General features: G+C 34.9%; 3 protein-coding genes and 1 non-coding gene across 4 annotated transcripts; 1 reads left to right on the top strand and 3 right to left on the bottom strand.

The window, feature by feature from the left end:
* Positions 1-979: 979 nt before the first annotated feature.
* On the bottom strand, positions 980-6,327 carry LOC104115106 (GPN-loop GTPase QQT1). Its single transcript, XM_009625676.4, has 10 exons — positions 6,097-6,327; positions 4,751-4,795; positions 4,539-4,618; positions 4,186-4,260; positions 3,148-3,251; positions 2,891-3,047; positions 2,669-2,756; positions 2,044-2,116; positions 1,813-1,943; positions 980-1,370 (listed from the first exon to the last, which is right to left on the bottom strand). The coding sequence occupies exons 1-10, from the start codon at positions 6,186-6,188 to the stop codon at positions 1,310-1,312; spliced, it is 906 nt and encodes a 301-aa protein (XP_009623971.1). The 5' UTR covers positions 6,189-6,327; the 3' UTR covers positions 980-1,309.
* A 990-nt stretch (positions 6,328-7,317) lies between these two features.
* LOC117281163 (U5 spliceosomal RNA) lies at positions 7,318-7,434 on the bottom strand. The gene has a single exon (XR_004511780.1). It is a non-coding gene; the product is annotated as a U5 spliceosomal RNA (small nuclear RNA).
* A 2,976-nt stretch (positions 7,435-10,410) lies between these two features.
* On the top strand, positions 10,411-12,432 carry LOC104115104 (LIM domain-containing protein WLIM1-like). Its single transcript, XM_009625675.4, has 5 exons — positions 10,411-10,710; positions 11,392-11,488; positions 11,563-11,606; positions 11,715-11,804; positions 11,912-12,432. The coding sequence occupies exons 1-5, from the start codon at positions 10,576-10,578 to the stop codon at positions 12,125-12,127; spliced, it is 582 nt and encodes a 193-aa protein (XP_009623970.1). The 5' UTR covers positions 10,411-10,575; the 3' UTR covers positions 12,128-12,432.
* An 857-nt stretch (positions 12,433-13,289) lies between these two features.
* On the bottom strand, positions 13,290-16,479 carry LOC104115103 (F-box protein At3g12350). Its single transcript, XM_009625674.4, has 2 exons — positions 15,372-16,479; positions 13,290-13,962 (listed from the first exon to the last, which is right to left on the bottom strand). The coding sequence occupies exons 1-2, from the start codon at positions 16,284-16,286 to the stop codon at positions 13,492-13,494; spliced, it is 1,386 nt and encodes a 461-aa protein (XP_009623969.1). The 5' UTR covers positions 16,287-16,479; the 3' UTR covers positions 13,290-13,491.
* Positions 16,480-23,022: the final 6,543 nt, after the last annotated feature.

Raw genomic sequence — 23,022 nt, 5'->3', positions numbered from 1 at the left:
ACTCTATTGGAAATAAGCCTCCTAAAAAGAAGCTTATTATTTCGGTACTCCGTTATGGATAAATATTACCCCTGATAGAAGATTATCTATATCTGGTACAGTAGCAGCTTAGAGTAGCAGATTATCTATATCTGGTACAGTAGCAGCTTAGAGTAGCAGCTTACAAGCAGTTTACACAGCAGCTTGCAGTAGCAGCTTACACAGCAGCTTCCTTTCTCTTATAAATAGAGGAGATTTCAGTTCATTATGTACATCAGTTTAAAATTGAATAATATATCAGTTTCTCTCTATACTTGTCTTTACTTTACAGTCTTTATTTTATAACATTTTTTAGATTTTAGGTTCTTACTTCAATATCACAAGTTATAATTAAATTTTAGTTCTCCAAAGATGACATTTTTTAGGGAGAAATTCAAAAATAGCCAGATTTACAAGTAGTAATTGAAAAATAGTCATTGTTTCAAAAGTAATCGAAATTTAGCCATTTTTCATGTAAAGATAAATCTGAACGAAATCCAGCATAAAATGCTGGAAGTTCATACACAAGTGCATCAATCTCCAGTACATCATACTGGACCGGTCCGTGTTGCAGCAAATTAATGGCTGTTTTTCAATGACTTTGCAAACGCTAGCTATTTTTGAATTACCAGTCCAAAAACTAGCTAGCCCGTGCTATTTTTACCTTTTTTTTAACCACAACAAAACCATCATTTGCCTCAAAAAGTTACAATATATTTAATTGGCCTTCCCATTGATAAAAAAAAAAAATCATTATTTCTTGTATGGTCATGACTAATACTTGTCAATATTAAACTTGGATAAGCAACTAAACGATTGGTAAAAGTTTTTGTATCCTTTTGTTTCTTTGTGATAATATATCTTTTTGCTTCGTTATGATAATAACAGCGATTTGACTCCTGAGCACAACTGAAAGATTAAGCAAAGTTACATACTGCCCAAAAGACCATCAAAATAACGATTATGATGAGCAACTTTTGCTAATATTAGAATGAAGGAAAATGCATGTTGTGATCAGAGGATTCCTAAAACCCTGTGCGCAATAAACACAGAGGAACCTACCTATATATATATTCAGTTGTACACAAAAGTTTCATAAAAATGACTAGCTGCATATCTTTACTGCAAAGAAAGTTCTAAACACAGGGACGAGAGCGCACAAAAATGAGCGCTGCACTCCTACCATACATTAGGATAATTAGTTTCTGAAGGATGCAGTATTCAGAGAGATCAGGAAATCCACATTGTGCCACAAGCCCATCATTTCCCAGTGAAGCAACATTTTGTTTCACTACTCCTTGTTATCAGTGTCTTCGTCGTCCTTCATATATTTCTCCTGCACTGCTGCAACTGTAAATTGGCATGTCAAGGTCAAACACAGCAGAATATCAGATCTTGCTCTACACAAAATCAATTACATATCCTCCACATTTAATATCCTTTTTTTTAAATGATTCCAGAAGAAATGAGCACCAGCAGAATAGAGCTAAAGATGGCAGGCTAAGATCGGAAAGTACAAGCAAGAAAGTGATCCTAAAAGTTAAAAACATTCTGTTCTGCGAATCTGGAGAATAATGAAGCGGTGAATCAAAATCTCAACTTACTAATCAGCTTAAATGATCAAATCTATATGGATAAAATCACCAAGTGGAACTCACATCAGAAAGGTTTAACCAAAAGAAATAAGTAAAGCGGGTAATACAATCAATCACATTATTATGCCTGCCTAAATTTTGAAATTGTTGACCTCAATGAATGACATCAATTTATGTTAAACCATGTGAAAAAGGATATCTGTAGTAGTCCCAATCAACAGGACCAACTGCAATTTTGCTGAATTCAACAGCGCTTGCATCTATGCCAGCAAATACGTATCCATTGGTCTTGTCAATCAGTTTAACTAGATTTCCAACACTCTCTTTATCCTGAAATGGTAAATAAGCTCAAAAAAAAATAATCACTATGTTAACAAAGAATACAGAGGATATCTAAGCGTGGAAGTTGACACTCTCAATCACATCATACCTGAATATCTAAAGTCGTAAAGTTGACGAGTCCATAATCTTCTATCACCTCACAAAGCTCCTTTGTAAGTTTTCTGCATTATTTAAGCATCAAAACCAAAAAAACATAATGCTTAGATAAAAAGATTCTTAAACTTCTGCATTTTCGAAGTATTAAACCGGAAAGCACAATGTTTAGATAGAAAGATCCTTTCTGGTTATTTTGATCTTGTCAAGCACTATGATAGTGACCAACTTCCAATTATAAAAGATTAGTGAAAGGAATGCACAAGAAAGAAAAGTGTTTTTTTTTTTTTGCTTTTTCTTCTCCCTCCATCACACTCCCTTAATTTCTGCCAAAGGTACCCATTAAATTGACACGCAACATTTATAAAAACATGAAACGCTCTCTTCAAGATTGTAGTAATATAGCATCAAGTGCAGAACTTATTTACTCCTCAAGCTTGTAGAGATATATAGAAAACCGGACTCCAGCTAACAGATTTCCCAAAATCTGCCCTAGTTTAATTAGAACAGTCAGAAACTACTAAGTAACGACAATGTGTTATATTGTGCCTGCAAGAATTAAGAAGAGTTGAAAAGAAATCAGCTATTATTTGACAGAATGTTCTTAAAGGTTCAAGCACCTATACTTAGCAGAGCGAGGATCCTGACCGAGCTCATACTGCAAATACGATAAATCTTGGACATCTGTGTAGAACTCCAGGTTTAAAGCTGCAAGAAGAAAAGAAATACAAAATAAGCACTTCATAGTAACCTCATGGGTGTTTCAAACCTATAACTCTAATCTCCAAAAAAATATTCCAAATTCCAAAAAGATATTCTCCAGAAGAATATGATGAACTAACCTAATTTTCCATAGCTTTCAATAAGATCAATCTTAGACAGAACGTTGACATGAGGAAGCTCCAAGTGTAACATGGTTGATAATGAGAGGAGCAATGCACTCACATATTTCCCTGGATCACTGCAAAGATGGGCATCAACTAAATGGACTGCGGTCAACTGCATTAAACAAACACCAAATAATGAGCAATTTAGCTTTAAAAGGAAGCATAATAGTGAAGGAGGAAATAGATGAGATAACTCTAAAAAAGAGACTAACCCTAAGATCTAACTTCTTTATAAGTTTCATTATCATTTTCTTTGCATTTTCATGAAGGAAAAATAGTTCCACCTGACCCGGGAAATCAAAAAGAAGATAGTGCTCTGCAAAAATAAAGAAACAAAAGTCAGAACAAGCGGGGGTGATGCTCAGATTACTGCGTTTTCCACATAAGACGATGTGTAAACCGTGCAAGGAATTTCCATGAATGTGCTGAATCTCAAGAACTCAAGGTGCTCAAACAACTTTGCTAAAAATACCAATACTCAAACTATATCTATGCATAACTTATCAAAAGAAAGTTAGCAAACTCAAGCAAGAAAAATATTGTTGTAAATAAGCTTATATTAGTAGTGCTTTTTAGCCCAAGCTTGAGCACGGGTGTCATAGCTCCATCACATCCAACACGTTGATTCAAGTTAGGATTGACAGAAACCAATACTAGTGAATACATAAAATCATCAAATCTCTAAAATCCAGGATGTAAAATGTACTTGAACTATCAAAGGCAGCTCCAAGCCACTGCCAGAATGGAAAGGCAGTAACAACAATTACACTATCTATGTTTTTTATTTATTTATCAGTATTAACACTATCTATGTTGGTTGTGAATGAAATATATTTTTTCTAGCAAATTGGAGGTTAAGTATAACATGGTAAGAAGGATGTAGAAAAGGGAGCAGAGAGGATAATGGACAGATTAGCTAAGAAAATATTGCATCGATGCAAAACGACTGCACTTCCCACATAGAAGTGAAACTTTGAGACCCTTAACGACAAATTGTGAACTTCCCCTGATATACGAGACAACATTAAAGTGGTATAAACACTTCCATGATGGAAGGAACGCCAAGCCAGTTCCTTTTTCATCTTCATTGGGACAATGATAGAGTAAACATAAGCATAGATTGATCTAATTTACTAAACTACCAAGCATAGATTGATCTAATTTTACTAAACTACCAAACATAGATCAAAGATAAGTATACATTGATCTCAGCCAAAATTTACTAAACTTCAGATTGAATTGTAAATAACCTTTAAGGAGAGGTTTTAACTTAGACTCTAACCAGTCAATATTCTTCTCGAGATAGTCCATGCAATATACAAGCCCTACAAAGAGAATAGAAAAGCTATGAGTTAGAAAAACCAAGTAAGAATCGCATAAACATAATAACAGTTCAAAGCAAAGATAACATCATCTACATAATGAACAATAAATTTGCACCAAAAATAGGTATTGGAGGTAGCCCAAGAATCCGCAGCAACATATTCTACCGGCACAGGGCTAATGATATGGTGTAGCATCCACATGTTTAGCAACTTGGAACTTATTTATAAGGAACCGAATGCAGACTAATCTCAATAGAAGGGGGGAAAGGCAAGCTTACCTCCATTGGGACCAAGAGAGTGTTCAGCCATTACATCACTCAGCTTAATTAGATCCTCAATATTCACAGCACACTCATATCTTTATCGGATAAGGAAGAACGTAACTGTCTACACTGTAATCCTACTTAATTAACAATGAACAATCTTCTTGAATTAGACATCAAAATCTGTAATCCATACATTGTCAAAGAAACTCAACTTAAGTGGATACGGTAAAGAATCATTAGCCGGATCCAAATTGATAACAGCAACTTTCCTGCAATCCAAACAATCAAGAGGGATATCAATGTGAGTGATCAGACTACAATTAATTCAAATATCTGCCGCCAATCGCTGGCAATTACCTAACAATTAATCAGTCAACCATCTCCATCCAAACTACGCGGGGCCAACTAAATGAACCCAATATATCCATTCCACTCTATTTCGAGCCTTTCATACCAATATCAAGTAATTTATCTTTTACTCCTCTCATTACACTGACAAAGAAGTTTCTAAACACACCAAAAAGTCAAATAATAATTACAACAACAACAACCCATTATAGTCCCACGAGTGGGGTTTGGGGAGGGTAGATAGTATGTAGACCTTACCCCTACAGTGAATATAGAGAGACTATTTCCAGTAGACCCTCGGCACGAGGAAAAATGAGATTAGAGCAGTAGCAACAAGCATTAGCGAGAACAAGATAAAAGAAAACAAGGTGAATTCAAATAATAATTAAATAACCTATTCTTTTACATCTTAAAATCATGAATTAGTGGAGTAAATTGGCACTCAAATTCAAAATTGTTCTTGCACACAGTAGAAGAAACCAAAGACCCATAAAAATCTGTTCTTTATAATGAAGAATAACAGAAGTTCCAAGAACACTCTTTCTTTCTTCACATATGAGGACTGCGTGGGAGTAAGCTAGTCAGTGCATAAAAGTTGCGACAAGCTTACAAAAACACCTAACCCAACAAGAACCGATACTCATGGCCAAGGGCAGAGCTAGAGGGCCTAATACGGGTTAAGCCGAACACAGTAGCTTTTGCTCAAACAGTGTCTCTGTGTTAAAAACATCATTAAATATGAATAAATATTAAATTTAGAACCAAGTTATTAGCACTTGAAGTCGTTTTAGAACCCATAACATTGAAATCATGGCTTCGCCTCTGCTCATGTCACTCTTTTTACCACATGCTGGAGGTTATTTTTCATTAGAGGAAAACTAATCAGTATCAAGTAGTATTAAACTCCATTCATAAGAAAGCTACTCAGCTTGTGTTATCAGTTGTAACCCAAATCTCCAATCTCTCTTTCAAGTGTGCTCTAGGGTAAGGATCTTAAATGTTCGGTCAAGTAATAGCTCCATCATTTACGCTCAGAATAAAAAAGACGAACTAATCAAAAGAGTAAATTTAGTGTTATGCTTCAATAATTTCAGCAAAAATCTTCAAAAAACATTGATGGCACGCTCATCAAAACCCACAATCAGTGCCCACAAAATCCCATCGAAACAGAAGTCAAAAGCAGTAAATAGAAAACCCAACCCAACAGATAGAAGTAAGTTACCGTCCAATAAGTTGGAGGAATTGAGACATGCCATTGCAATAAGTGGTTTTGCCGGAACCAGGGGGTCCAATCACTACTTGACCAAACACCATTCTTCTTAGTTTTAGATTTTACCCTCAAAGCTCGACAATAAGTATTAAGGTTTAAACCCCAGCTGCCTTTTAGGGGAATTTATAGGCGTGGCCACTCTAATTAGAATCGAATTGGGAATTCTTGGGATTTATGCTCCTCTTCTTTTATTTTATCTTCAGCGGTATAATAATATTTATAGAATTTCTATACTGCAATTGTGTATATATATTGATATTTTTAAACAAAAGAGTAACACCATATGATATTATAATATCTTTAATTAAATTAGCAAACATGTAAAATTATATACAAATTAAAAAATTGTAGCGGTAGTCAACCGAAAATAGATGGATGTTCCTTCATGCTCATAACAAACAGAAAATTAGCATACCATTGAAGCATGTTACCCTTCCTAGCTTCTTCGTTTAATTAACAAGTGCGTATTAAGATTTAAGAGATAAGGCAAGTAGCTGCAGCTCCTAGTATATGGTTCTAAAAGATATAGACTAATAAGAGGAAAGGGACAATCGCTTGGAAATTATTATATAATTATCACGGTGTATAATTACTCTCTAATGATTTTATAGTCTAGTAAATTCTATAGTATTAGTACATTTTATAGTCTAGTAATTATATAGTATAGTGAGTACAACGACCTACTTGTTAGGCATAATGTAATTCCAAATTTTCAATGTAACTCCACCATCATGTTTTTTTTGCACATGTGTAATTAGATAGATAATTTTTCATTTCCATATAAATGTTAAATGAATTTTTTTACATGAATTTGAGAAATATGTGTATATAAAATCTAATACATAGTATTAGTATTAGTTACTAGGTATTAAAAATAATACACATTGTCCAACGCTAGTCGTTTGGTTAAAATGGAAATATGAAAATTGCCTAATTCTTAGGTCATTTTTAAGATCTTAAACTAGTTTGAACTACATATTTGATAGATTCAAATGATCGCACGTAAAAGTAAGATATAAATAACTTTTCCAAACAAGCTTAGGAGACTACTCTAAAATCTCGAGACGGACAAGACAATTACGCAAGTAAATACATTGCCAAAACACAAAATAAAAATAATTTTAAGCTAAGAGTTCCTTCCACATAAAATATTTGAACTCGGAGTTGTTGGGGATTTCCCTCAAAGAGAAAACCCTCCAAAAATTGGCGTATGCCACTCTATGCAACGCGCACACGGTATTCTTTAGTAAAAGGCGAAAGAATAGTTCGCTTTGTGCTCATTGTGTAGCTGCGTAAGTTTCTGCTTAGGCTGGTGCCAACTTTAAGTAGGGGCGCCAAGCTGTTCGCTTAGTCACTTGTTTTCGATGTGGGATAGTTTCAGCTATCAAAAGTCATCTCTCGAGGAGGAATCCTTGTTCTGTTCCACCACAACAAAAAAGGGCTTTTGCTATTCAATGTTATCTCAATTACACTTCACATACTACTATGGTTAATGGTCCTTGAATGAGTCGTCTTAGTAGTTACTTATTACTTCTATTTGTTTCACATTTATTAAATGTCAATTACCATTTGTTGACCAATCATTTTGTCTATAACAAAAACATGGTTTATCAATATCACTTTGTGTCAAGAAATTTTGTGTTTTTGTTGTTGCTAGTTTTAGCCCTTGTTTGAAGCTCTATAGTTCCGTAGTGAGGGAAAGTTCAGCTACAAAGGGTAGAGAGAGGCCGACGAGAGTTCTAATAATTTTTTTCCTTTCTATACAGATTAACTTAAGTCATATTTTTTTTCTTGCTTGAATAAAAATAGATAGAACCTTTCTTTTTTGCCATAACAGGCAGTTCATTTTTCGCTTTCGAATACCGAAGAGCGGTTGTAAAAAGAGCCGTATATAAAACTTTAAAAGAAGATTTAAGATGGGCCTTATCCTACCTTAATATCCCAATATCCACTTTTTTTGTCATTTCAATAAACATCTAAGATTACTTGGCCGTAGAAGTTAACCTCGTGCCATTTTGTTACTTATTAGACAACTCTATTACACTGAAGGATAAAATCTTATTTTACTAAACTTTAGGATCTAAAGAACAATGGATCCCTCCATGAGGCAGATAGGTCTGAATGATTGTATTTCTAAGGACCTCGACTTCTGAACGTCTTTGGGATTCTGTCTTTCTCCATTAATACTAAGAATGTGACACTGGGGATTAAACTTATTATAACATCTAAAGGAAATATTGTGAAAATGCTCAAAATTGATATTTATGAATAACGTTTCACGGATGGATAACCCTACATGATTGTCACACGACAAATGTCATTGTTATATGTTTCGCTGATCACATTCACATACCGGTATGATATTATCTACGTCCACGTTGTTTGTCTTTATAATTTTTGCACACCCCATAAGGAAGACATTTAATAACACCCTATATTTCTTTTAAAATATTTGTTTAAACTATACCATTTATCACTTTCTTAAATTTTCTCTTAATTAACACTTCACTAAATGAATAACACAAAGTTGGACAATTATTTCATAACCGATAAGATCTATTTTTGGATATTGTTATCTACCATCAAAGAGTATGGTGGGATGAGTGAGATTCTCATACTTATAATCAGAGGTATATTTGACATGAATTTAAATTAATCGGACCAATAAATATCAAATATTTGATGGTGAAATAAGAAAGAGTATATTCTTATCTCAAACACTTAAGGGTTCGTTTGGTAGAGTGTATAAGAATAATGTTAAATAAGGTGTATTAGTTATGCAGGGATTAGTAATGCATGGGTTAATAATGCAACATTAGTTATGCAGAGATTACTTTTTATCCAATGTTTGATATTGTGTATTAAAAATTAAAATGCATTGAATAATTTTTAAGAAAATTAATTGTTTACAAAAATATCCTCCATATTCTTTAGCTTTAAGGGACTTTAGGACCATTTTATATTTTGTCTTTAGTCATGCTATTGCATGTATTAATAGTCTTGGTATTACTAATACTATGGTTTGATATGTATTAGTTATACATAGGATAATATCAAATAGGTTGTATAACTAATACTTGCATTAGTAATAGTGTAATACATAGATTGAAAAAGTGTACGAAACAAGAAATTATTAATACCAAAAACTAATGCATACTACCAAACTATACCTAGAGTAATAATAGGTTATTACAGGTGACATTTCAAACTCCCAAATCTCAAATCTTTACAGCTATTACTTCCTCTCTACTCTCCTACTGAAAAAGAAAAGAGTGCTGGCATTGACAGATCAATAATATGATTATGCCATGTGCCTCCCTTAGATGGGGTTTCTGTGTGTGGGGTTAGGTTCCCCTGATATTGGAAATTGAATTTTACAAAATCATGTCTAGCACAACTGTGTACATAAAATGGTCCAGCATAACTTTCTTTTAGGTTGTTGATAAGAATATGGTCCACCAAATAATTCAAAAAAAATAAAATAAAATAAAATGAGAAGACTTGGTAATCTAACGGTGCATAATTGCAATGACAGCAGATTGACATTTCATGAGAATGTATTATGAGGATTCATGTGGCAACTTAAAAAAGGTCACATTCTACCAAATTGGGCTCCAACAACCATGTGAACTTTGATGTCTATGCAAGGAACAATCACTTCTTTCATTCATTTATTTTTACTGATTTTTTTCATAACCAATGATTTGCATTTATCAATGAAGGTTTTTACTAAGATAAATAGAGTATATTTCTAAATTATAGGAAATTAACCCAAACAGTCGTCCATTTAATTTCTTAAACCAAAAATAGACGGCGGATATATAATATATGTATAATTCATATATAATATGTGTGTAATTATGTATAATCTGTGTATACGGGCTAGAAAAAATAAATAGTGAATCTGACCGCCAGATTCAATGCTTATTTTTTCTAGCCGGTATACATAGATATTATACATTGATTAATATATATATATATATATATATATATATATATATATATATATATATTATATATTTACCGACTATTTTTAGTTTAAGAGATTAGATAGACGGCTATTTGGGTTAATTCTTCTTATCTTTTAACCTCAACTTTCTTCCTTTTTGTAGTTTCAAAAAGAAAATATAATTACAGATAAGAAACTCTAAAAAATGATAAAAATATTGGAGTAAAAGAAAAGGAAAAAGTCTGCAGAGTTGTTAGGTGCTGTATACCGTGGGCCAAATGATAAAATGTCTATTTCTCTAATTTAGTTAAATTGCTGTTCTCAGCCTCATCATCATATTTCTCTGGCTTCTCATCCTTATCTTAACACCATTCTCTCTAGTGTCTTTCTCCAAAAACCAAAAACCAAGTGCTAACACAAAGAAAGGGGAAAGAGCCACAAAGACCATTTTTGTTTTCTGTAAAACTTGCTCGTATATAGCCATGGCTTTTGCAGGAACCACACAGAAATGCATGGCATGTGACAAGACTGTCTATCTGGTTGACAAATTAACTGCAGATAACAGAATCTATCACAAAGCTTGTTTCAGATGCCATCACTGCAAGGGCACTCTCAAGGTAGAATTCCCAATATTTTTTCCTTTTCATTAAAATCTTTTTCAAGAAGGGAGCTTTGGCGTAATTGGTCATGTGATCAAGACGGGTTTGAGCCAGGTCATAGGTTTGAGCCGTGAAAATAGCTTCCCGTAGAAATGCAGGTAAGGCTGCATCCAACAAACCCTTGTGGTTCGAGCCTTTCCAGGAGAGCTTAGTGCACCGAGCTGCTTGTTAAAATCTTTACCGAGCTGCTTGTTAAAAGCTTAGAACAAAAAAGCACTACAGTTTTCTCATGTAATTCTTACTTAAAGATTCTATTTTGTCTTTCATGGCAATCCCAGAGATCATTTTACAGAGTTTCATCTACCTGGCATAAGAATTTTTTGTTCAGCTTAAAGTACTTTTCTTCTTTTCCTCCCTATTTCATACAAAGGTTTTGCAAGATCTAACTCCAATGTTCATTTTCAACTTGGATTGCAAAATTCAGCAATCATCAGGATTATTTCATGCAAATATTAATATGATATAACCACTCTCTGGATAGATCTATGTGACTTGTTGAGAGTCAAATGAAGTAGATTTGAATTTTTTATTCAATAATACCAACTTATGTGTCTACTTTGGAGATGCTATTGGACTTATTGTTCAAAGTATTGGAGCTTAGATACTAATTCCTGTTCTTCAATTATATTCAATTGGCAGCTTGGCAACTACAATTCCTTTGAGGGAGTTCTATACTGTAGACCACACTTTGATCAGCTCTTCAAACAAACTGGCAGTTTGGATAAAAGCTTTGAAGGTAGAGGATAACATGGATAATTCCAAATAACATTTGCAATACAGAAATTTTATTGACAATTCAAAATATTACAGGTACACCAAAAATTGTGAAGCCACAGAAACCCATTGACAGTGAGGTAATTGACAATGAATGATCAAGTTGATTGTTTGAAACAGTAACCACAAGTAACTGACACAGAATATTACACTTCACTTACTAAATGCAATTTCAATCTTTGAAACAGAAACCACAGGTAGCCAAAGTGACAAGCATGTTTGGTGGAACAAGAGAGAAATGTTTTGGCTGCAAGAAAACTGTCTACCCAACAGAAAAGGTAACATCAGCAATTAGCAATCTTTTTGTTACATAAATCAAAAGTTCACAGCTTAACATTGTTCCATGCTAATGTTGTGTAACAAATATTAATGATTGTGTGAATAGGTATCAGTTAATGGCACGCCATACCATAAGAGCTGCTTCAAATGCAGCCACGGAGGCTGTGTAATAAGCCCTTCCAACTATATCGCACATGAGGGGCGCCTATATTGTAAACATCACCATATTCAACTTATCAAGGAGAAGGGCAACTTAAGCAAGCTTGAGGGTGACCATGAAATGAATTCCACGACAACAACAGAAGTTACTGCAGAGTCATAAACAGCCGACCAAGTTGATTGCTCCTTATCTTTCCGCGATCATGTCTTACCTATCTGCTTTATTGAAGAATCGAAGGCCTTCAGCAGCTTCCATGAATGCACTTCCTTCCCCAGCCTATGTTTTCTCTCATCTACTTCAATTAATTTGATGTTGAACTATATATTGTCTACTTTTGTGTGTAGATTTTTGACCTTTGTTTCTTGTGCTTCACTTGTATTATGTGAATGTTGAATGAGATTGAATATAACATGGTTTTGCTGTCCCAGTGCATGCAAATCTTTGCAATGCACTCTTTCAACCTCAAACTATGGAATTCTTTGTATCTCACATTATCCAAATGTTGGAAGGTGATTCTTCTCCAATTCGATTGCTCTTGTAGAGGAAATCTGGTATTAAGTTTCCCATTATCAGGACAAGAAGAGACAGACTACTGAAACAGTATAGACTCTAATAATTTGGCCCAAGGCCTTGGAGAAACTTTTAAAGCTGTCATTTCTCCATTGACAGCTTTTCAAGGCTAGAATGGTCTGGATGATAGTAAAATGAAGAACAAATAGTTCTTAACTGAAAAATAAACTGTACATTAAAAAATAAAAAAGTACAACCTTACCAAGTTTCTCCATTAATGTTGTTTTTGCTCCCTGCTTGTAGAATCATTCTCTCGCCCCAATATCATCCTTTCCCCTACCTGATAATTGTATGGATAGCCATACATTATACCATTAGCACTCTGGAGACTTGACAGACAGAGAAGCAAAATTGTTTGGTAGAAGGAAAGGCAATAAACCGTAACAAGAGGCTAAATTAAAACTTCAGATATAGAAACAAAAACACAAGTTTTGTGAAGAATCAGAAACTTCTCAGAATACAAAACAAATCGAAAGCAACAGTAATCAGCAGGATGTTTTAAAGTTCACAAAACTCACCAGCCATTCAATTCAGAAAAACATTTGGTGAGAGTCATGAGACAGAAGTTGCCAGTAGCTAACCACAAATTACAATCAGTATCGTGGGAGAGGGAATAAAAATATAAAATGCTACACCCACAATGAAAACTTTAAATGCTGATGAATATGAAAGATGAAGTAATCAGCTAAGCGTCTTTACACCCTTGACATGCGAAAATGAAACTGAAAGAATTCAAAAGGGAAAGTATGAAGAGTAGGAAAAGAGTTAAATCCATTCACAGAAATGGAAGCTTGAAAATATCTACTTTACATTGAAATCAACTTTTTATTCTCACGAAATGTTACAACAAAGCCAGAATCTTGCCGGCATCAAGAACCAACTAATATGTACAAAGAATATAAATTGGAAATTTCCTTCTGCACTTTCTGTTTGTCTGACCAATGTATGCGGTAAGATCAAATACTAGAAATATCTGCTGTGTCAAATATCTGACCATTTTGAGCAATATGCCTCAAGTCTATAATGTAATTGTCTCGCAGAAACCCGTATCCAAATGTCCCATTTTCATACTGCCAAATCCTTCCCTCCGCCTGCCTAGGATTTACAGTGCTTCCTGCCAAATCAGGAATAACCAAGTCGTAGCTTGAGTTCATGCAAAGCATGCGCAAAACTCCTTTGTCAGAACTAGACAGAATCTCACATGGGTCATCAGCTTCAGCAAGGGGCCGAATATGTATGCGACTCTCATATATGTTTTCTTCTTCTGAAGATAAAGGGGACTCAATGAATGTGGTATTTGAAGTCCAAAATACTGGGGCATAGGCAGAGAAAGGTTTACATAATTCCACAACCCTTCTGCAAGTGATACCACCAACATCATCATAAGAGACAAGGAAGAACTCCAAAGTCATGTCGTCACAGAATCCCTGCAGTGAAAAGTAAAACCAAAACATCAGATAAGCAGGCTTTTTGCAGTTAAGGTTAAGCATGCCCAGATGTTACCATTCAGCAAAAGGGAAGTACACCGTATGACAAACTGGCAAACGAAATCCTCTGAGATTCATGCAGTTCATCATAATTCAATGGAAGTTAACCATGAGGATGATGGGATGATGTAATAGCATACACCATAAATAAACTAATGCCCAATAAACAGTTAGATATCTTTAGGGTAAGGTCAAGAAGGGATACAGCAGAAAGACCTACAGTTGAAAAATTCCTCGGTAGAGACAGTAGGACACTTAAACCTTCAAGCAAAACCAGCATTTAATTCGAATGTACAAGTCCAGATATACGTATTGGCATTGCTTGAGAAATTATTACTCAAATCATTTGGGTTTCAAAAGTTTAGGTCTGAGGTACTTGGATTTCTTATGGTAACAAGGCATCATTAGTAACAAGGTCAAATGGTGCTTCTTACTGAAAGGAATAAACTGGTTAACAGAAAAAACACAAACATATCACTAGTAATCACCATACCTTCAGGTCATTATCAGAAAACACAATAAGGTTTCTGGTAAAACGAGTCAGAAATCAGTCCTACTTCACGTACTTAATGGTTAGTGGCATCATAATGTATAGAGCTAGAGCTATGTTTATTAAAGCTTAGGGGGTTTGAAGCACAGTTATCCTATCGGTTTGCGGCTAGGCTTTCAAATGCTAATACTCAATGCACTTCTAGTATTAGTGCTATACATCTTGCTCTTACACTGAAGATTAAAAGTACTTTATTATCAATTCGACACTTAGAATATGTACATGAATATTACCCGGTTAACCAACACAAGCGATTATATCTTATGATAAATCAAGGCTCTACCTAGTCAATACTACAAAGTTTTCCTCTTTACTTACTTTTACTTGTACTTACTCAGTCAGCCTTTGGCCCTGATGGCTACTATTTGATGCTACTTTTTCTCCTCTTTGCTTATCGCCTTTCTCTCCTCTTCCCTCCTCTTCTTCTCCCCTATTCTTCCTTTCCATCTTTTCTTGAGCCGAGGGTCTATCGGAAATAGCCTCTCTACCTCTCCAGGTAGGGGTAAGGTCTGCGTACTCACTACCCTTCCCAGACCCCACCCGTGGGATTATACTGGGTATGTTGTTGTTGTTGTTGTTGTTGTTGTTGTTGTTGTTGTTGTTGTTGTTACAGAGTCAGCCTTTGGTTGCACCTTAACCTGCTAGCTAGTTATCTCTATAAAGTTTGATGCTTTACTTATACTTATGCAAGTCATTAACAACAAACCAAAGGCCAAATCTTAATGGGGAAAAAAAAAAGAACTGCCGATAAAGATCAAGTTTTGCCATAATATATAAACAGAAAGAAGCAGAACAAGACCTTCCACAAGCCCTGTAAAGGCCTGGCTGGTGTAGGCGAGCAATTCACGATTTTCACATAATGTTCAGGCTCCCACTTCCTTTTCCCCTGCCTTTCCTTCTCCTTCCTTCTCTGCCTCCTCGATGACCCGTTCCCACCGGGACTCGTCTTGTTGGCTAAATACTGATAAATCTCGGACATCAACCTATCTGGCAAGCTTCCAGGGGACCCACATAAATCCTCATACTCCTCTCCCCTCATGTTCCCTGAGCTTGAAACTTTCCTGAATCCTCCTCTGTTCTGTGGAGAATTACAAGAATACCCAAGTGCACTGCCACAATTTTCTTCCACAACAACATGAGTTTTTCCCATGAAATTCACATTCACCTGAATCAATTCACTCTCCCCAAAACCCAAATCATCAAAATTCATCACATTTTCAGATAACAACTCAACTCTCCCTTCAGGATCGAGATAATTGACAATTTCACCCTTAGAGTTAAAACCCATCAATAAAAATGGCAACTTTATCGCTCCATAAGTACAATTTCTTGCGGGTTTAACCCTTGAACCAGCTATATAAAATGAACCCCACTCAAAAAAGATTAAAGAGGAATCAGTATCAGAATCAGTACCACTGAGGCGCCAGAAGCCAATGAGATTCTCATACTCTAAAAGGGTATTGTAAAGAAGCTTGTAAGGAATTCTACCGTTATTAACCCATTTGTTGATATGGGTTTTGGATCCCCATTTGCGGTGACACATGGAAAACCAGAGTCTTGGGTCATCACGGCAAAGAGAGACGAAGCGCTTTGAAGTGCAGGCGAAATTGGAGATATCTAAAGGGGTGAGGAATGAGAGGATACAGAGCTGCACATCTTCTGGGAAATCAGTGAATGATAAGGAAATGGTTTGAATTTCATCTGCTTTTGCCATTTTCGCCGAAATTGTCGAGATACTTGATTATGGATTGAGGGTTTGAGAAAGAAGATAGGATTTGTTGAAGGAAACAGGTTTGGTTGAACAGAAGATAAAAGTAGGAGAAGATTTTGATGAGGGAATGATGCTATTTGGGAAATGGGATTATTCTCTTCTGATCTGTGGAGTCTGTGGATTAAGCTGAGGAACTTTCAAGGAAACTTGTACGGAAAAGTAAACAAAAAATATACGCTATGGAGTAATACTTAGTAAAAGGTAAAAACTTACACGAGTAAATTCATTAGGATTTAACAGGGTAAAGATATTAGAACATGTTGCATATTTCGTTTTTCAGTTTACCAACTAAAAGTTTAGAATTTTCGTAATTTGATAAAGATAAAAAGTAATAAAGATAATCCATTTTTCACCTAATTACTTAATTTAAAAAAATATGATAATGTAAATTTAAGTAATTTGATAATCTAATTATATTATGGTGCCTAGCTTCATTTTTTTGACTTTCTTTTTACAATGTTGTGGAGGTAGTGAAATTGTTGTATTGACGGATGCTTTGACAGGTGATAGTATGTTAAGGTAAATAATTCAAAGGTATCAAACACCAACATCTCTTATATATGCAGAATTGCCCGACGGTCTATTATGCTCCATCCGTTCACTTTTAATTATTCATTTTTTTGGACTTTTTACGTCTCTTACGAAATAATAAATAAAATATATATTTTATAATTTTACCTATAATAATGATAAACATTTTCAAAGGAAATAATTTGAGGAATGAGTAGTTAATAATAATGGTAAAACAGGAAAAAAAGATTATTTTTCTCTTGATTTAGTATAGCGGATAAGTACAACAACAACAAAAAAAACCCAATAATTTCCTACAAGATAGTGGGCAAGTAAAAGTGAGAATATATATATTTTTAGTATAATAAACAAATAAAAGTGAACGGAGGAAGTACATCCTATGTTTTATATGTTTGACGAGGTTAAATATTCGCTCGACGAGTGTCAGTAGGCTAATCGAAGTGCCGCTCACGTCGTTCCGTTTGCAATTAGAACAATAACAACACAACTACAAAGTTGAAGTAACATTGCTAGAAATTAATGAACTGAAATAACATAAGATCCCCTAGAAGAAGAAAATAACATAAGATCCCCTAGAAGAAGAAAATAACATAAAATCACACCAATACAGTGTTCAGCCTATAGTTCCACAGCTGGTGCCGTAGTTGCGCAATGCGCCTCACTGCAACTAGTCATACATTTTCCAAGGCTCTCTTTATCTGCTGTAAAACGTAGTGAATAGCAATTTGTATAGTTATGAACTACTTTTTTTCAATAGTAATGGTCATAAAGTTCCTGCATTGGTGTAAAGCACACCCAACATTACAAGCATGATCATTTTTTGGGGAAGAAGAAAGTGCAAATGAAGTGCATTTTGCAGCACAAGTGGAAAGACACATTGGAGGGTTCAAAATACAATCAGTAGTTTTCATCTCGTTGAGGCAATTACTTGTTCATTCGGAAAAATTCTCAGCTATAGACGATCCTGTTATAAAAAGAACTAGAAATGCTAGAATCACTTTCCCCTCCATTTGGTTTTTGGAAATTGAGGTACAAACTCCTCGAGTGATAGCTAGTTTTTGCTTACCTCTAATTAGGTATGTAAATTAAGAAGGGGTTCCAAGACAATTTATAATGTTTATTTTTCTACCCTTTGGTGAGTGTTACATGATTTAACCACCCACTAATTGATCACTTGTTTTGTATGTGTACACCAGATTTTGGCTCCTTTTAGTAGCAGCCTCAGGCTCATGTAAGGTTGGCATGTGGGCCGGTTAGGACCGGGACCGGCCCAGGACTGCAAGTCCATATGGACGGTGGGCCTAAACGGTCCTAACCGGATAGGACCGGGGCCGTGGGGAGGTGGGCTGGGTAGTGGGCCGGTTCAAGCGGTCCTAAACGGGCCTATCCGGGCCCAATGGATAATTTTAATTAAAAAAAAATTGACCGCTTGGCCATTTAAAAACTAGCCGTTTGGTCTGCCAAAATAGCCGTTGGCTATTTGCAAAATAGCCATTTAATCCCCCAAACTTTGTTTTAACCCCAAACTTTTTATAATTACATTTTTTCCCTATTTTAAACTATAAATACCCCCTCATTCTTTCATTTTTCTCACAAAATCATCAATATCTCTCAATCTCACTCTAATATTATTCTATAATTGCTTACTTAATTGTTACATTTTGTGCAAAATTGTGAAGTTGGTGAATTGAAGTCTTCAAATCTTCAATGATAATTAATTTTCAACAAGTTATTCGTCGATCCGGTACACTCATTCCAACTCTTAAGTTTTAATATTATAGTTTTGTTTGTTTTATTTACTTTGTTTGATTAATTAGGATGGCTTATTCCTTAACAAAATGTTTAGTAAAAATAAGAAAAAATCCAAGAGTGGTGAATCTAGTAGTCAATCTGTTCCTCCTCCACTTCCCCCGGCTCCCCGACCCAAACCTGTTACCCGTCCTACACCTCCTATTCTTGATAGCGATAATAGTTTATTACAATTTACCGAGAGTCAATTTTGCCATAATATTGCACCCGGTGAACAATTAAACCATGAATATATGAATGCTCTTTATGGTAATCCAACTATTGATGAAGATGATGATGAAGAAATAGATTTTGATGAAACGCAATCGGATGACGATACACCCACTAGTCCTGCTCCTGAAGTTAACCCAACTAATAATAATTCAAATGATGCCCCGTCTGACCCTCTTGTTACTGCCCCAACTTTTTCTAGACAACCTTCTAAACGGGCAGAAACATCTCTTGTTTGGCCATTTTTTACTCAACTAAGAGAAAAAAATAGAGTTAAGTGTAAAGATTGTGGCAAAGAGTTAGTTTTTAAATATGTTGGAAGTCGGGGAGGGGTGGGGAGGGGGGGACGGAAAGTTTGACTAGACACATATTGCTACACCCTCAAGATAAAGCTAGATATTTTCGTATGAAAGCTTTGGCCGATGGAACAAGTGCACCTAGTTAGGCTGACCTTAGTACCGGGTCAAATCAATTTTAACCGAAAATTAACACTATTACCGGTGGTATTTAACACTGTTACCGGTGGTATTTTATATTATGATCCAAAAAAAGATCGGAAAGAATTGGCAAAAATAGTTACTGTTATGTGCTTACCCTATAGTTTTTCTTCTAACCCTCACTTTGTGCATTATATTAGAAAAGTTTATAATCCTACTTATAAAGGTTTTCCTCGCACAACCGTAAAGAGCGATATTTATAAATATAAACATGAATATGAACAATATTTGCGCTATTTATTTACTCATATAAATTGTCGTGTTGCTATTACAACTGACATTGGTAGAAGTGGTAATGACTGTGATTACCTTACTGTTACCAGTCATTGGATTGATGAGGATTGGATAATGTAAAAGCGCATTATTGCTTATAGAATAATTAATTCACGTCACACAGGGCAGTTTAATTCTAGCACGATTACAGATATTTGTAGATATTTTTGCATTAGTGATAAAATAATGTCAGTTTCAATGGATAATGCTACTAGTAACACAAATGTTGTATCCTTGCTTACCACTACACCAAGTCCTGCATTTAGTAATATTTTTCATGTTAGATGTATTTGTCATATTTACTATTTAATTGTGGGTGATGGTATGCGAATTTTAAATGTTGAAATTGAAAAGGTTAAAATGGCTCTTAATTGGATTTTTTATTCAAACCGTAGAAGTAGACTTAGAGAATATTTTAAAAGATGCGATAAATTTGGCCTAAGAGAAAGAAAGGTTCCTAAACCTTGTCCGACTAGATGGAATTACATGTATGAAAGTTTAGTTGTTGCATATGAATATAGCATCCTCATAAACTCAACGTTTAATGCTCATGTAAGTGATGATGATGAGCACCTTACAAATGCGTATTGGGCTAATGTTAAAATGCTTGTAGATTTTTTAGAAAAATTTCATATTACTACAAATAAATTTTCTGGGCAATATTATCCTACTATTTCTAACTGTTTAGTTTATATTGCAGAACTTGCAAATTTATTTGATTATTTTTCAGAGGGTGGGGAAATTTATCAACTTGCTATTGATTCTATGAGAAAAAAGTTTAAAATTTTTTTTTTTCCTATTCCTCCTATTTACAGTGTTGCTGCATTGTTAAATCCTACTATAAAATTAGGAGGTCCTCAATTTTGGTATGAAACTGTTTATAATAGTTTAGCACTTGAAGATGAGGAGTTGTCTAAACTTCCGGACGCAATAGCCTCAATTAAAATAAATGTTCAAACAATTTATAGTGCTTATCAAGTTGCATTAGATCATGCTAGACTAAATGTTCCAACTCCTACTTCTTCTAGTTCTCAATCATCTAAAAGAACTGCGGGAGTAAGAGCACTTAGTTCTAGGGCAGGGTTCAGGGGTTCTCAAGGTTCTAGTACTAGTGATTTTTCACAACTAATTGAGCTTGAAGTTTATTTGTTACAGGGAATTGAGGAAGTGAATCCCGACGGCTCCTTTAATATTTTGGAATGGTGGAAGGAGAAAGAAAAATACTTTCCGATTCTTTCAAGGATGGCCCGAGACATTTTAACTATTCAAGCTGCAACAGTGGCATCAGAGAGCGCTTTCAGTCAAGCAAGACTTCAACTCGGTGATTATAGAGTGTCTATGAGGGAGAGCTTGGAAAAATCAGTACTTTTCAGAGATTGGATCCGTTCGGAAAGAAGAAATTTTGGACTTGCTGAATCACAACCAGAGGTAGACGAAGCTTACGAAGAAATGCTAGCTGAACTTGTGGAGGATGATGCTTCGCTTGGAAGCGGTGATGACCAAGCTTCTTTTCCGCTACCATCAACGAAAATTTCTCCGGACCTTGAAGGATTTATGAAATTTGTAAGAGATACCATGTAAATTAATATGTAACTTGTATTTTGGCACATCTTGATTAGTTTCTTTTTCTTCTCAATGGTGATATTAGCACCTTGTTGTGCTCATTCCATAGGAGGGAGGAAGACTAAGAAAGATATTTTCATGATTTTTAATGCTATAATAAAATTATAACGCATTGCTTTGAATATCTCTTTAAAATATTTTTGTCTTTTTATATATCTTAAGTTGTATATATAGTATAATATAGTATATACTATACTATACTATACTATACTATACTATACTATATATATATACATACACACTATACTATATATACATAGTATATAAGCCATATTCGATAGTATACATCTTAAGATATACTATATATACATCTTAAGATATATATATATATATATATATATATATATATGTGACAATTCTATAATATAATTTACAAATTGCCTTAGATATTTTTATTACCATTTTTTTCTCTAACTTGTATAAAAAAATTTTAAAAAATAGAAAGTATCTGTTGGGCTCACTTAGGCCCGTTTGGGCCCGCTTAGGCCCGGGACCGGCCCACTTAACCCGGGACCGTTAGTTCGTGGTCCCGATTCTAACAAGAAGCCCGCGAAATTCGGGACCGCTTAGGACCGGCCCGCCTAGAACCGGCCCACTTAGGATCGGGCCCGCCCCACATGCCACCCTTAGGCTCATGTTAATGAGTCAAAAGATATGATTCTGACTTTTAACATATCACAAGTGTTGTATTTTTTCATCAAATATGTGAAATAAGAGATAGCAACCGCAGTCCGCAACTTATGTTAAAAAATTCAAAAGACATTAAACGCGATTCGACATTAAATCATAAGTGCTGTATTTTTTTTCTTTTAAATATGTGAAACAAGTGGTAGTAACTAAAAGATTATATGAAATAACCGAAATTTTTGGCTTAATTATCTAGGTTTAAAATAATTTTGATAATGCAAAAATAATAATTTGTAATGTAATTATGATATTTAACTTTTACTTTATAACCTCATGTAAATACCATGATATCCGTTAAAGTTCAACACAATTGAATTTTTTCTTTTGGAAATTGGAAGCAACTACTAATTCATTACGTTTTTACCATATTACACCGGGGGCGAATGTAGAGCAAACATTATGGGTACTCGTGAACTTAGTGTATACGGTCGAAATAGATTTCGACCTTCGCACGTCCGATCGAGTTCGAACGATGATCGATCGAAGTGAGATTCCGAAGATGGAACAAACAAACCTCGAACCCGGGGGGCCGATCCATGTCGAGTTCGACATCGTTATCGAGCTCGAATCCAAATCGAACTATGATGCAGAGTAAATCTATCATGCTTATAATCCAGAGACCAACCAACATTGACCCCGAATCAATTCGAGAGCTCGATCCAGAATCGGGCTTGAGCCAAGATCGAGAGCTAGAGTCAAAATCGAGCTCAAACCAAAATCGAGGGCTCTAAGCAAGATCGAGCTCGCAGACAAAAGCCGTTGCAAACCCACTAGAGAGAATCTTGGCAGAAATTATGGAAAAGATGATTTATCATGGGTCTCCCACTGAGTGATTATTTTATTATGCTTAGAGCAAAGTCCCTCCACTATAAAAGGGCATGGTTACTATTTCTGTAAGGACAAGTTTTCTCCAGGCTTATATTGTAATAAAAACACTATATTCTCCCATAGTAAAGAATCGTTCTTTCAGGCTACTTAAATTATTTCTACTTGTTGAATCCTAAGATTTATTTTCTTTACAACCTTATCTATTTCACATTCTTTGCAAT

The sequence above is a fragment of the Nicotiana tomentosiformis genome, chromosome 4 (assembly GCF_000390325.3).
Source record: "Nicotiana tomentosiformis chromosome 4, ASM39032v3, whole genome shotgun sequence".
NCBI classification, from domain to species: Eukaryota; Viridiplantae; Streptophyta; class Magnoliopsida; order Solanales; family Solanaceae; genus Nicotiana; species Nicotiana tomentosiformis.
Note: the sequence above shows the minus strand (reverse complement) of the source record. Positions and strands in the feature narration are given on the sequence as shown.